The sequence below is a fragment of the Mauremys reevesii genome, linkage group 8, assembly GCF_016161935.1.
Source record: "Mauremys reevesii isolate NIE-2019 linkage group 8, ASM1616193v1, whole genome shotgun sequence".
NCBI lineage: Eukaryota > Metazoa > Chordata > Testudines > Geoemydidae > Mauremys > Mauremys reevesii.
In genome coordinates, this window is record NC_052630.1 from 76373680 (window position 1) to 76389567 (window position 15888).

A 15888-nucleotide genomic window follows, 5' to 3' on the forward strand; every position below is an offset into this window, starting at 1 on the left:
TTGTCTCTGCTACTAAACTGCAGGGAAAGTTAAGCCTTTTCAAATTTAAGGTCATTGGCTTTAGATAGTCTTGGTAACAGATACAACCAGAATGAGGACTGGACATCCATTTTTACTTAGCTTTATGTAAACTTAAGTGAATCAACAAAACAACAAAGTGGATCAGGAAAAATAGTCACAGTACTGTTTGCATGCAGTACTATTTAGATATTAATTAGTGAACAAATATTACATTTAGTATTACTTTATTTTGACCAACATAATGTGAAAGTTCACATATACATTTATTTCAAGTGTATGCTCCTGATCTCAGTTACATTTCTAATAAGACCATACATACTTTGTTCTTGATTTATGGATTTTGAGCCAGCAACTCCCCCAGAAACATTGTTTTGAAGAATATTTAATTTTCCAGATTCTTTGCCATCACTCATTGGAATATCCTGGGAAGATGAATTGGATTCCTAGGAGAGAGATAAGAGAGTCTTCAAAAGTACTCTGATCAGTTAATCTGTGCTAGCGATTCCTTCGGCTGCAAAGCTTTTCCTTTCATATCTTGGCATAGAAAGCACAATCCAACTCCTATTAAAGGAAATTAAGTAACTATTTGATTATGGGAATTAGATTAGACCCATATGGAACCACTAAAATGCTAATCAAGCTCAACTAGCATTTCCAGGAAAACAGAAAAAACTTTGCTCCAGTGTTGTAGGAATACAAGCCTGAAGTGTTGCGATACTAGGTCTACTTATTTTAAAGGACAAAAGGTTAGTTATATGAAGATACTTGAGAAATCTATTTGTAGATAAATTAGCATAAATAATGACAATTCACCTCTGTGGCAATGTGAGTAGGCTGGCTGACAAAAGGCTGGCATGTCTTTGGAATATTTTGAGGCCTTTGCTGTACTGGTGTGGAGCGCAGTGGAGATATAACTGTGATTATACCTGAGTGGAGGGGGAAAAAAAAAAGTTCATGTGCAACTTCCTGTAATAGACAGAGTCAACAAATCTGTAACCTATACTCAAAATTAGCTGGAAATACATAGTGAATCTGGGGATAGCTCAGTGGTTTGAGCATTGGCCTGCTAAACCCAGGGTTGAGAGTTCAATCCTTGAGGGGGCCACTTAGGGATCTTGGGTAAAAAATTGGTCCTGCTAGTGAAGGCAGGGGGCTGGATTCGATGACCTTTCGAGGTTCCTTCCAGTTCTAGGAGATTGGTATATCTCAAATTATTACCTAGCTCAACAATATTTTAAGACACAGAATAGCCAAGTGTACATTCCAGCTAGATACTTTTTGGGACAGTCATCTATTTTTAGTTAGCTTCCCTGCTGGATAATCAGCTAGCAGCTCATTCAGTTTTATACCAGAGCTGAGGAAGGATGATAAACTTTCAGATTTTTGGGGGGTGGGGTGTCATTAAATATTTGCAAGATAGCTTTAAGGTAAGAAATATTTAATATTCTTTCCTTTAAACCCAGCTTTAACAATGCAGCATTATGTCCTTTTATCCCCAATCTTGAGTCACTTTTTATAGTCACATTACTCTATTTTGCTGTTTGAGAGTAGTAAAACGACACCTACTAAAACCACAGTATCTGAAGTGTTGGTAGACTGCATTTCAGCAACCAGGATTCTGCTAAGTGTCGCTTGACCTCCATGACAGAACAAAGAGTGCTCAACACTACACATGTAAGCTATTGCAGGATCTCTAACCTAACACTTCCCCCATCCCAGCTCCCAGCAAACTCCAAAAAACAAAACAGGAATTCTAGACAAGACAAATACCAATTTTCTTCTCTTGCTATAATGACAATCTCATGTCAATAATAGCCATTTCATTTTCTGGTGTAAAGATATTACCTGAAGGAGACAGCATGCTTTGTTCAGGTAGTTTAAGTGGACTACGTTGCAAAAGCTGAGGCCACTGTAGTATTTTATGAGAAGGCTGTGTTTCTGATGATCTTTGATTTTGCAAGCTACTAGTAAAAGATAATGAGGTCTGCACTTCAGGAATAGCATTGCAGGTTGTCTTTTGTAAAGACAGTGGTACTTGCTGCAGGAAGATTTAAATGCAATTAATTTTTTATATTTACCATACATTTGATAAAGTTAACCCTTTATTCACCTTTCCACCTGGGCATTTGAAAGTGATCTACTCCACTTAAAAATACAGTACAAATAATATCTGATGTCACTGGTGCCTATAGTATAGGTTAGGAATTCTATAGGTTTGACAGCAGAAAAATGTACTCATTTAAATTAACAATTTAAACTGAAGAGGCATTAACTCCTGCTGTCTGGTAGATACTTTGATAAATATACTTGGTATCTGAGTCAGAATATAGTGTACTACAGAGGAAGTTGTAGAGACATCAAGACAAATTAAACTTAAGGCCCAGCCTGGTAGCATAGGAGTAGCATTCTGTAAGTCTTAGTTTTCCGAGGGAGAGGCCGAGATATATCAGTAGCATGGATCTCACTGTGGAGACACTTGAGCGCCTATCTTGCAAAGGCTACTCAGAGAATAAAGTTAAGCATATGCTTAAGTCTTTCCAGGATCAGAGCCTGAGTGAAAGACATATTCTAAGAAGAGGTCTTGCATAATCCCTCTGTAATGGAGGGTGAATAAATAGCCACTGAATAAAGGCGGCCAGTTAAGTTTGCCATCTGATTTTTCTATGGGCTAAGTGCTCTGCTCTGAAAGGAGGAGCAGTATATTTGAAGCACAGGAGCGGTACTCAAAGTCTTCCAGGAAGGGGGAGGGGGAAGGGAATTGAGTCCAGTGTGGGCAAACTGATGTGGAAGTTTTCTTATAAAAGTACTTTGAAATACTAGCTGCCACCTTTCCTCCCCGCCACACCTCCCATTTGGGATCTTTCTGAGTACATTCTGAAGGATGAACATGGGCAATGGGAGGGTTACATGCAAGTAGTTGCACCGGTATATAAGATGAGTATTCACAGGAGTGGAGTAGGTGATTTGTTTATTTATTGGAAAGAGAGTTAAAGAGTTCTATATACGCCTCTACCTCGATAAAACACTGTCCTCGGGAGCCAAAAAAAAAAATCTTACCGCGTTATAGGTGAAATCGCGTTATATCGAACTTTCTTTGATCCACCGGGGTGCGCATCCCCACCCCCCCAGAGCACTGCTTTACCACGTTATATCCGAATTCGTGTTATATCGGGTGGCATTGTATCGGGGTAGAGGTGTATTTAGTTTCATGTTAGGCTAGTTCCTCTTAAATCTTGCTCATTGTTCAGATGATGCTGTAATGTTTTGGATACTTCCAACATCTGTCACTATATCTGAACTAATATTTTACTTGAAGATTTGTATGCTTAAAGCTAAGATGAGACCTTAGTGTGCTTAGCATGGTTTATTAGGCTGATTCCCTTTAATGTGTGAAGGGTGAGACTGTGTTAAAGACACTTAAAAATAAGCCTTGTTAACCATTTTTAGTTAAATGTTGCCTCCATATTTCTCCCCAGCCCCTGTTTTTTTCCTTGTCTGTAATGAAGGAAGAGGATCCCCAAATGCTGCTCCCACCCCAGCAGCTGGGCTAGCTCTAGCCAGAGTGTTTCAGCAATATGCATAACTTTGAACTTCTGCAGCAAACAAACTTTGTTCCTCCCAGTCCCTATGAGTGAGGTAAATAAAATTTGAATCAAATTAAATGTTCAAGATTTTAGTATCAAACAGAGAACAAATCTATTTAAGTGATTTCAGCAAACACTATGCAGTGAATGACAAATCTTTTAATCTAGATCCAAAGTTATATGCAGTCTAACAGAAGAGAACTGTGAATTTACCTCCATTTGTTCTTTAGAAGTCACACCATTCTGTCTGGTTCCACTTGGCTTTGAGCCTATTTCTGTAATCATAAATAAAGTGAAGTGAGAAATTGTTGTAAATCATACATCAGGACATTTTTATCTGTATTGCAGTAACACCTAGCGGTCCAAGACCCATTGTTGTGGGAACTGAACGATCGTCCCTGTCCCAGAAAGCTTACACACATGCTTAACTTTGTGAAAAAGAGTAACACCACTGAAGTCAATGGGACTCAATGCATAGAATTAAGCACACATATAGGGTCCTAATGGGATCTATACCTTAGCTGCCATTGCCACTTTAATATAAATTTTTGTATTGTACAAGTGTAAAGAAACCACAGACTAAGGGTGGGATTCAGTGTGCAGCAGAGCTTCCAGCCTAAGCAGAGATGAAGCTATGGCATTTTGGCATACTCCAGTGGCTGGAACAGCCCCCAGTAGAACTTAGAGCAACCTTAGGCAGCTAGCAGCCTCAAGTAGATACCCATCCAAGACCATAGGCACATATTCAGGGCAGGCAGCCCCTCCTGCTACCACAGGAATGCTCTATTTTTAGTGTGCTAGCTCAATCAGCTAGCACCTTTATGTCTCCTTGAGTAGAAGTTACATCTCCAGCTCAAAGTGTAGACATGCCCTTAGAGTATCCATTAACTACATCCATATTTTTATTTCAGATGCAATGGTATATTACAAGACGTGATTAACAATTAAAACTAGTGTACGTGGCTTTCAGAATAGGATATTTTAAATCAATGGCAGCATATAAAATATTTAAAGTGAAAGGCAGCTGCATTTCTAGCTGAAAACTTGCTGTACAAGTGGACTGCATGTTAGTTTTCAATTAACATGATTTCAAGTTCAAAATACATTCTGTATATTTTTAGACTACTTCTATTTTTACTTAAAGATTGTCATTCAGTATATGTGAAATAATTAGACATTTGAAGTAGTCGCAGATGGCTCAGTAAAACAAAATTTCTAAAATTAAGTTTAAACTGCAAGACAGAAGTACCATAGCTTAGTGGCATTCTCAGACCATTAGAGTCAACGCCACCTTGAGATGAACTAACTATATTTTGAATGTAGATGCCTATATAAAACTGGCTGAAATGTTGTGCCGGTCATGAAAATAAATTTCAGCTACAAGAGGGAAAAAATCCTTTACACCAAAGAATATGCTTCCATCTTCCAGGCAACTAATGTAGTTTCTAATAGCTCAGAAAGTTTAAAAAATTCTGAGCTTGATGTTCTGGTTTTAACACTAAGACAGACATCAACTCTTCATTGCTGGATATTGTTGTCACTGATAGATGTCCCGACTTTTTCTTTAAAGTGGGCAAATTGTCCCGTATTTTCTGTCTCACCCCACCAGTACTGGTGGGTCTTGCTGCTGGCCAGATCTCTGCTTGCCAGCTGCCCTCCCACCAGCTGAGTAGGAGGGTCCAGTGACCAATGATGGGGGTGGGTGTACAAGGCTGGTGACAGGGTGAAGCTGCAGCATGCAGGGCCAGCCACTGCCCTTGCTGGTCCATCAGCGCAGCCCCTGCTGCGTGCCGGCTCTCAGACAGCAGGGCCTCGCCCGGTTCTATTTCTAGCCAGTGCTGTCTGCAACGTGCAGTCTCTGGTGCGTGCAGGCAGGCACTAGGCAGCGGCCAGTTATGTGTCGCCTCTATTGCCCACTCATCATTGTTCATTATTGCCCTTTATGTGATCCCCCTCTTGCTGTCCTCTCCCTGCTTTGTCCCTTCACCCCCTCCAACCCTGCTTCTCCCCCATATTGCCCCCCCCAGCCGGGCAGAGAACTAGCCCCTGGTCGGAATGCTCAGCTTACCAACAGCCTGGCTGGCAGCCTCCTTTTCCCCACTGCCTCTGGCTGGGCCAGCACCCCAGGAGAGCTCAAGACCCTCTGGCCCGGGGTGCTGGCCAGTAGGAACCAAGCTCTGTGTGTGCCAAAGCCCCATACAGTGCTGGCACATGGAAGCCTCTCTGCCCCTCAGCTAAGGTCTGGAGAGGTGGGGAGCAGTTTCCAACCTGTTGAGACCCTGACCCTGCAGGCTCCACAGCAGTGCCCACCCCCCAGCAGGGACTTACCATCCTTCTCACACACACCCTGGTTCCCACCCCCCCGCCCAAGGAGCATGGGGCTGCTACATCCCCTAGGCAACTCTGCTGCTGAGCCACCTCTCTGGCCAGACTCACCGAAGCTCCTGCAGCCGGGTTCCCTGGGCCCTGGTGCACAATACATCCTTAAGGCTTAACCCCTTCCTACCTGTGCTGTGGGCAGGGGACAGGAGAGACAGCTGGGTTTTGTCAGTGGCCATTAGCTGCCTTTGAACACTACAGGGGCAGGAAGGGACAAGCTGCTTCCAGCCACAGAGGGGATGGGAAAGGATGAGCTCTGCAAAGACACGGGCCAGGTCATCCCTTCCTTTCCCCTCTGGCTGGAAGCAGTTCCTATCCCTTCCCTCCTGAACAGTGCTGAAAGGCTGCTGCTGGCCACATTCTGGTGTGAACCCTGGCAGAAGTCTGCGGGGGGGGGGGGGGAAGAGGGTCACGTGATCCTGTGTGCCCCCTCCCATGTGTTGCCTTGGGAAGGCACAGCACCAGGTGAGGCAGGTCAGGTCTGGGGGCATGAAAGACAGACCGCCAGGCAGGGAGGGTCAGGTTGGTCAGTCGGTCACCCCCCGTCATGTGTGTGAGTGTGAGTGAGAGAGAGAGAGAGAGAGCTCCCTTAAAGATAAGAAAGCAAATAAAAAGAATCCAACTATGCAGTATTTCTTTTTAACAGGGGCTCACTCAACTTGATGTTAATTTGAACGTTTGTACTGCATAGTTCTGATTGATTGCTGTTGAACTTGCTTGAATATATGAGTAATTTTACCAGGTGTCCTGTATTCAGCATAGGGAAATATCGTCATCCTAGTCATTGATTGTTCAGTAAACTGCAAGGGTGAGCATTTTATGCAAGACAGAGTGTATCAGTCCTTCAGAGGATCTCATCACGTATAGCAGCTTTACCTGCAATTTGAATAATTTTAAGTTTGTACACTGATTTTGGGGAACAGAGAGTCTAAGACAAGGGCCACTCTGGAAAAAATGAGCTAGATTAATGACCAATTAAACCTTCCTTCTATACTCGATGCTAAAACACATTATTGGGAAAAAGATTACATGTTGGGGGGAAAAAAAAAAAAGAGTGTTATTTTCCCAGTGTAAACAGGGTCTAAATATTGAGCTGTGCTTTATGAAACAGACCCACTATATACATTTATACTGAATAGTTGAGAAAGTTAAAAGGAACACCACAAGATACTGTCTGTCTCATTCCTCTCCTCCCACACAGATATGCACCTCATGCATACAGTAGTCAAAGACACTCAATCTTTCAGCAATCTGGGATTGTTTTCAATCCAGACTGCACTGTGAATTGCATTTCAGAACAGAACACCGTAAAAACAAATTTCAATTAACTCCAACTTTGTTTTTTGGGAAAACATCAGTTTGAAGTATGATCATTAGAAATGCCATTGGTAAGAGTTTTAGGTACTACACTTGCCCTCATTCCTCCCTACCAATTTTTTTTTTTAAGAAATAGAAAAAGTTTTGCTGCTAGGTTGTAGGCCTACACACAAACAAAAAATATTTCTAGTAATTCTATTATAGTAATCATGTTACAAACATTTAGGCAACAGTTTTTAGACAAATATGAATTAGATGAAAGTATGCTTTTAAAAGAGAGCTTAATACCTTTAAGTTACCTAGCATATAGTTTATGACACACTCCAGTACAGACACTTACATTTTGCTACTAGAAGTTTTCGTTCCCAATTTCAGTTTGCTACTTTAAAAATAAAATAAATAATACTTTTTGAGAGAAGTTTTATCTGTAAAATAGTTTCAGAATTTTTCTTCTTCATAGCATTTGACTAGTCTATGGCACCCTGGAAAATATAGCAAGTCCATAGGCCTAGAAGTATGCAAACTGAAGCTTCTTTTGTAAATTCTGAAGCATCAGGTCCTGTATCTCAAGAGGCAGATGCTATACAATGAGGTTATCTGACCTGATTCAGAGTCATTGGTATCTGAAGAGCTAGAATCACTACTAGTGCTGCTGCTGCTAGAGTCTGAGGAGGAGCTGCTGCTGCTACTCTCACTCAATCGCCTTGGTCCACCAATAATCTTTGGTATAGTGTTATTTTCAGCTGAAAGATAAGAAAAGGAAGTTAAAAGTACATATAGCACTGAAAGTCTTATGAATATATGTTAAGTAGAATTGTCAAGTGATTAAAAAAAATCACACTTAATAATAGAATACCATTTATTTAAATATTTTTGGATGTTTTCTACATTTTCAAATATATTGATTTCAATTACAACAGAATACCAAGTATACAGTGCTTACTTTATATTTATTTTGATTAAAAGTATTTGCACTGTAAAAAACAAAAATAGTTTGAAATTCACTTATTGCAAGTACTGTAGTGCAATCTCTTTATCATGAAAGTTGAACATACAAAGGTAGAATTACGTACAAAAGACTGCATTCAAAAGTAAAACCATGTAAAATTTTAGAGCCTGCAAGTCCACTCAGTCCTACTTCTTGTTCAGCCAATTGCTCAGACAAACAAGTTTGTTTACATTTACAGGTGATAATGTTTCCTGATTCTTGTTTACAATGTCACCTGACAGTGAGAACAGGTGTTCATGGCACTGTCATAGCCAGCATTGCAAGATATTTACGTACCAGATGTGCTAAAGAATCACATGTCCCTTCATGCTTCACCCACCATTCCAGGGCACATGCGTCCATGCTGATGATGGGTTCTACTCAATAACAATCCAAAGCAATGCAGACCAACACATGGTCATTCTCATTATCTGAGTCAGATGCCACCAGCAGAAGGTGGATTTTCTTTTTTGGTGGTTCGGGTTCTGTAGTTTCCTCATCGGAGTGTTGCTCTTTTAAGACTTCTGACAGCATGTTCCACACCCCGTCGCAATCAGATTTTGGAAGGCACTTCAGATTCTTAAATCTTGGGTCAAGTGCTATAGCTATCTTTAGAAATCTCACATTGGTACCGTCTTTCACTTCAGATTTGACAGAACACAAAGCGTTCTTAAAATGAACCACATGTGCTGGGTCATCATCCAAGACTGCTATAATATGAAATATATGGCAGAATGCCGGTAAAACAGAGCAAGGGACATACAATTCTCTCCCAAGGAGTTCAATCACAAATTTAATTAACGCATTTTTTTAAACGAGCATCAGCAGCATGGAAGCATGTCCCCTAGAATGATGGCCAAAGCACAAAGAGGAAAACAAATGTTTAGCATATCTGGCACGTAAACACTTTTGAAACTGGCGTTGCAAGGTAGGAGCGTTGCCAGCAGATTGAGGGAAGTAATTATTCTCCTCTATTCGGCACTGGTGAGGCCACATCGGGAATATTGCATCCAGTTTTGGGCACCCCACTACAGAAAGGATCTGGAAAACTTGGAGAGAGTACAGCGGAGGGCAACAAAAATGATTAGAGGGCTGGGGCACATGACTTATGAGGAGAGGCTGGGGGAACTAGGCTTATTTAGTCTGCAGAAGAGAAGAGTGAGGGGGGAATTTGATAGCAGCCTTCAACTACCTGAAGGGGGGTTCCAAAGAGGATGGAGCTAGGCTGTTCTCAGTGGTGGCAGATGACAGGACAAGGAGCAATGATCTCAAGTTGCAGTGGGGAGGTCTAGGGTGGATATTAGGGAAAACTATTTCACTAGGAGGGTGGTGAAGCACTGGAATGGGTTACCTAGGGAGGTGGTGGAATCTCAATCCTTAGAGGTTTTTAAGGTCAGGCTTGACAAAGCCTTGGCTGGGATGATTTAATTGGGGTTGGTCCTGATTTGAGCAGGGGACTGAACTAGATGACAACCTGAGGTCTCTTCCAACTCTAATCTTCTATGATTCTAAGAAGATAGCTGCATTATCTCCTATAAATGTAAACAAACTTGTTTGTCTTAGGGAGTGGCTGAATGAGGAGGACTGAGTAGACTTTTAGGCCTTGAAGTTTTATATTGTTTTGTTTTTGTACACTTTATTTCATTTACAACACAGAATACTATATATGAAAATGTAAAAAACCCCCAAAATATTTAATAAATTTCAATTGGTATTCTATTTAACAGTGTGATTAAAATTGCAATTAATCATGATTCTTTTTTTCTGAGATAATCATGTGAGTTAATTGCGATTAATTGACAGCCCTAATGTTAAGATTAATAAAGCTGCTCCATCTGAGTGACTGCCAGGACTACCTTTGCTAAATCTCTGTCCATTATTCACAAGGAGGATAACACATACCTGCCATTGCTTGGATGCACCCTGGACCGTTGGAGTCTAACTGTTAGTCCTTTTTAATACCAAGAGATTTTTGCTACCCTGAAGAGAAGATAAGCAATTTAACTCAGTGGAGATTAAGATTTGGAAAGAGTTCCACAACAGTCCTTGTTTTTGCAGGCTAAGGCTCCAGAATAGCTAACTTAAGAAGAAAGATTGAGGAGTCCTTGCGGCACCGTAGAGACTAATAACTTTATTTGGACATAAGCTTTCATGGGCTAGAACCCACTTCATCAGATGCACGGAGTGGAAAATATATGAGCAGGTAAAATATATGAAGGATGGGGGTTGCTTTACCAAGTGTGAGGTCAGTCTAATGAGAAATCAATTAACAGCAGGATACCAAGGGAGAAAAAATAACTTTTTAAGTGGTAAGAGCATGGCCCATTACAGACAGTTAACAAGAAGAAAGCTGCAACTAACTGCTAGATATGGGACCATTAGTACCAGATTTGGGGAAAGAAGTATGCCTACATACGTAAGATACAAACAAAAGCATAAAGATGCTCCAAAGATAGAAGTGTACATCTCTCACATCTGTTATGAAGATTATTGCACCTCTCTCCAAAGCATTTGGTACTGGTGCCAGAAACAGAATACTGGATTAGATGGACCATTGATCCAGTCTGGTACGGCAATTCAGATTTGTAATAGTGGCAGTTCCTGGTCAGAAAGCACATCAAGATGCAGAATAAAATAGCTAGCCACACAAACAGTTTCACTTCAGATATTTGTTCTTTCTTCCACACGTCTATGCAGAGAGCACATCTAAAAATATTGAAGTGTTGCTAAAATACATTAGCTGGAACAGAATTGACAACTCTTTATAAAAAAAAACAAACAAAAAAATGTAACCTAATTCAGTTCTTTCCTCTACCTTTAACTCAGGAATTAAAATGGAAGTATTTTGCACTTTCCAAAGTGAATGCAGATAGGATTTTCTCTCTGTCCCAGGAAACAGTAAAAGGACCATTAAAGTAAATTTTCTATCAGAGGTATTTCATGGTTCCTCGTCTTCCCCCAGAGTTCAATAGCATTTTCCCAAAATGCAGGATTCAGAGCATGGATTGATTTTCTACTGTAGCCACCCACCATGAAGTCTTTCCCTACAGAATCCAGGAGAATCAAGATTTAGATTGAACTTGAGAACTAAGTAAAGTCAAGCCTCAGTTCTTATTCTACCACTCTTTAATTGCTGCCATGCTCTGTAATTCTGTCTTGTGTTTGTCTCCCTGTTGGAGACAAGTCCCCAGACTTTCTAGTTTGGCGTCCAATGCAGAGAAAATGAGCTATATAGAGCTTCAGTTGTGATATTTGTCTATATTATGGGACTTATAGTTTGCAATGCAAGCAGCACACAAAAGGAATGTTAAATGGGAAGATGGTGATTTTACATTATCTAAAATCAGGGTCTGGGAATGCAGAAGCATAACTACATATATTGATATTTTGCTTCTGTTGTAGCTGACTTTCCATAAGAGTCTGATAGTAAGGATTGAGTCACTATGAGCAACGATAGGCACACATTACTCATCCTGTGCCACTTCTGATGCAGGAGTGTTTCTATAATTTCTCCACCATCCCAAGTTGGCTATACCGTCATGGTTTACCTAGCCTCATAAGGGATCCACCTCAAGGTGAGCCAGGAGAGGAAATCTACTGGACTAGAACAGGCATCATCATCATCTCTGGCTCCACTGGAAAAAGTAGGCCTGATAATGTGTGCATAGAAGGTGCTGAAGACTAGGGTATAGGCTTGGTGTCAATCCATATGGTGTAGAAGTTCTACATTGATTATGCTAGGATAATGCCTCAAAACTGGAAAGTAGTAGTGCTATCTTCATCACACTACTATAAAAACCATGAGTAAATGTTGATAGATCTATCCAGGAGGTGCCAAACACCCCCCCCTACCCCTAAAGTCACTGGACGCTCTAGCAGTTCTGAGCAAGGAAGAGCTGAGCAAAAAAGTTTCTTGACTCATGCCTTGAAGTGCGCTTTACTGGATATTTAGGAGTCATCTTAAGAGCAGAACTTCAATAGAGTTTTACCCCAATGTGCCAAGGTAGCAGATGTCTGAATTAGGGCTGTCAATTAATCGCCGTTAACTCATGCTATTAATTTAAAAAAAATTGTAATTAATCATAGTTTTAAATCGTACTGTTAAATAGAATACCAATTGAAATGTATTAAATATTTTGGAAGTTTTCCTATGTTCATATATACTGCATTGTGTTATAATTGAAATCAAAGTGTACATTTTTTATTACAAATATTTGCACTGTAAAAATGATAAAATAAGTATTTTTTAGGCCTGTCAAGCGATTAAAAAAATTAAGCACAATTAATCGCACTGCTAAAGAGAATACCATTTAAATTTTTTTGATGTTTTCTACAATGTCAAACTTTAGAGCCTACAAGTCCACTCAGTCCTACATTTTCAGCCAATCGCTCAGACAAAAAAAAAAGTTTGTTTACATTTGCAGACAATAATGCTGCCTGCTTCTTATTTACAATATCACCCAAAAGGGAGAACAGATGTTTGCATGGCACTGTTGTAGCTGGTGCCGCAAGATATTTACATGCCAGATGTACTAAAGATTATGTCCCACAATCCAGTGCGGACCAACGCATGTTCATTTTCATAATCTGAATCAGATGCCACCTGCAGAAGATTGATTTTCTTTTTTGGTGGTTAAGGCTCTGTAGTTTCCACATCTGAGTGTTGCTCTTTTAAGACTTCTGAAAGCATTCTCCACACCTCATCCCTCTCAGATTTTGGAAGGCACTTCAGATTCTTAAAACTTGGGTCCAGTGCTGTAGCTATCTTTAGAAATTGCACATTGGTACATGATATGATGTCCTTAGGGTGTATGTGTGGGCAGCACATAGATCCTTCATTAATTTAGACACACAAGGAGTTCCTTGATCTGTCAGGGATCTCTTTTGTATTCCCACTCTAGCGAAAATTTGGAATAATTCTTTAGCTATGGTCTTGGAAGTGTTCAGCTGTAGTAATCTGAAGCTGCTTCTGTCATATCAAAAAAATGCTTTCTGTGCCCCCCACACAGAAAGGTGCGGTGGCTCCTCTGCATCCTGGTGCTCTTTGTCTCCTGCTGTTTGTCCTCCTGCTGCGCAGCCTGCTCTGCCTGCTGGTAGCTTCTTGTTGGGCCGCAGTAGCCTTTGGCCTGCAATGCCTTCTGCCATTTTTTTTTTTTTTTTTTTTTGTGTGGTGTGTGTGTGGTGGTTTACGAGACGGTTTTGCCGCAAAGTCTCACTCACTCACACATCTCCTGACCACACCACGTGTCAAAAGTCCCGTCTCAGTCTCCCCAGCCTCTGCTGTTTTTAGCTTAGTGAGACGGGCATGCAGTCCCCCTCCCACTCAGGGGAAGTCTGTCCTGTCCCTTCCCATCAGTCAGTCTTAAGTATTTTTACTTCTTTGCATTTTGTCAAATTTGCAGTGAAAGTGTTCTTAAAAAGAACTACATGTGCTGGGTCATCTTCCGAGACTACTAAAACATGAAATATGGCAGAACAAGGGTAAAACAGAGAAGGAGACATACAACTCTCCCTTAAGAAGTAAAGTCACAAATTTAATTAACCCACTATTTTTTTTAAACAAGCATCATCAGCATGGAAGCATGTCCAATGGCTGAAGCATGAAGAGACGTGAATCTTTAGCACATCTAGCACGTAAATACCTTGTGACAACAGCTACAACAGTGCCGTGCAAATACCTGTTCTCACTTTCAGGTGACATTGTAAGAAAGAAGTGGGCAGCATTACCTCCTGTAAATGTAAACAAACTTGTTTCTCTTAGCGACTGGCTGAACAAGAAGTAGGACTGAGTGGACTTGCAGGCTTTAAAATTTTAGATTGTTTTATTTTTGAATGCAGTTTTTTTGCACATAATTCTATATATCGTGTAAGTTCAACTTACACAATAAAGACATTGCACTACAGTACTTGTATTAGGTAAATTGAAAAATAATATTTTTTTACAGTGCAAATACTTGTAATAAAAAATAAATAAAAATTGAGCGCTGTATACTTTGTATTCTGTGTTGCAATTGAAATCAATATATTTGAAAATGTAGAAAACATCCAAAAATATTTTAAAATTGTTTAATCATGCAATTAATCATGATTAATTTTTTTAATTGCTTGGCAGCCCTAGCCTGAATGCATCTTCTCACATCCTTCATAACTGACATAACTTAGTACTTTGAAGGGATCAAAGCACAAATCCAACAGAATCCAGCAGTGGGAGCTGGAGAGGCTGGCACTGATGCAGATTCTTAGGTTTGGTCTATACTACCAACTTAGTAGTCCATACCCCTGGCTGACGTAGTTACACTGACCTAACTCTTGGCCTAGACAGCGCTACATCAATGGGAGGGCGTCTCCCATCGATATACACCTCTACCTTGATATAGCGCGACCCGATAGAACACGAATTCGGATACAACACGGTAAAGCAGCGCTCGGGGGTGTGGGGGTGGCGCTGCACACTCTGGTGGATCAAAGCAAGTTCGATATAATGCGGTTTCACCTATAAACACAGTAAGATTTTTTGGTTCCCGAGGACAGCGTTATATCAAGGTAGAGGTGTACACCACCTTCCCAAGAGGCAATAACTAACTAGACCAACTGGCGAAGCTCTCCTGCCAGTGTAGGCAGGGTCTTCACAAAGCACTACAGTGGTAGTGCTGTAATTGTAGATGACCCCTTAACCAAACAATGACCCCTGACCAATGCATTCCAGAAGTATTAGACCCTCCGGGCTGAATTACTGTTGAATTTAATCTGTTGGCACTAGGCGTTCAAGAGAGCCTTATGCCACTCTCCCTGGACCTCACTGCACTGAACCTGCTTGGTGCAACCAGTGACCAAGATATTTCTTATGGACCATTTTTAACTACACACTTTTTGCAAGCACTTGGCTGTGTCTTTACCATCTGAAAGAAGAGATGGAGGTGGAAAAGAACCAATTCAGTATGCACACCACCACACCAGAATAGGATTTGAACAAGAGGAACCTGGTTAAGTGAAACTTTTTCTGAAGCATTTGCTATTAGCCATTGTCAGATGCAAGATGCCACACAAAATATAGACCTTTGCTTTGGTGCAACCAGTAATTCCTATGGTCTGACTGGCACCCCATATTGCTTGAGAGATGCTAACGCCATGAGGCACAAGATAATGTTTTCTAAAAATATTAACAAAAGCTACAGAAAAGGTTCTGTAACAGATAAAGTCTGGGACAGAAGGAAAAAATAGCTGACCAACAAAATTGCTGTTGTGGTGTAGTTGAGACAATATAAGAGAGATCTCCCACTCTTGCAGGTTAGAAAGTGATGGCTGGCAACTCTTAGTGCCTCATATTCTAAAAAGGAAGAAATCCCACTAGTTACATCAGAGTACAGACCTCAGGAGGAAATCGCATTATAAAGAACAAAGCAGTACAACTAATGGTCACATTACATTTGGTGTTTTGCTTTTTAGGGTTTAACTGCCCATTGACATCCAGCAGCCTCTTTTCCAACTCTTGTTTTTTCTCAAAATTAAGTTCTTCTTTTGACTTCTCTGGTTTCTTAGCTGTATATGAAATAAAGAGACATTAAGAGCTACATCCAAACCCAAAATAGATTCTGGCTA

At 40.6% G+C, this 15888-nt stretch overlaps 1 protein-coding gene across 1 annotated transcript in view; it reads right to left on the reverse strand.

Moving 5' to 3' along the window:
• Nucleotides 1–15888, reverse strand: part of BRDT (bromodomain testis associated) — a 52707-nt gene that overhangs the window by 12990 nt on the left and 23829 nt on the right. Inside the window, exons 11-16 of the mRNA XM_039486321.1 lie at nt 15715–15828; nt 7904–8044; nt 3819–3880; nt 1867–2059; nt 835–947; nt 341–464 (exon numbers count right to left, since the gene is read on the reverse strand). Of these exons, the coding sequence (XP_039342255.1) occupies nt 341–464; nt 835–947; nt 1867–2059; nt 3819–3880; nt 7904–8044; nt 15715–15828 (747 nt within the window). The remainder of the gene's footprint in view (nt 1–340; nt 465–834; nt 948–1866; nt 2060–3818; nt 3881–7903; nt 8045–15714; nt 15829–15888) is intronic.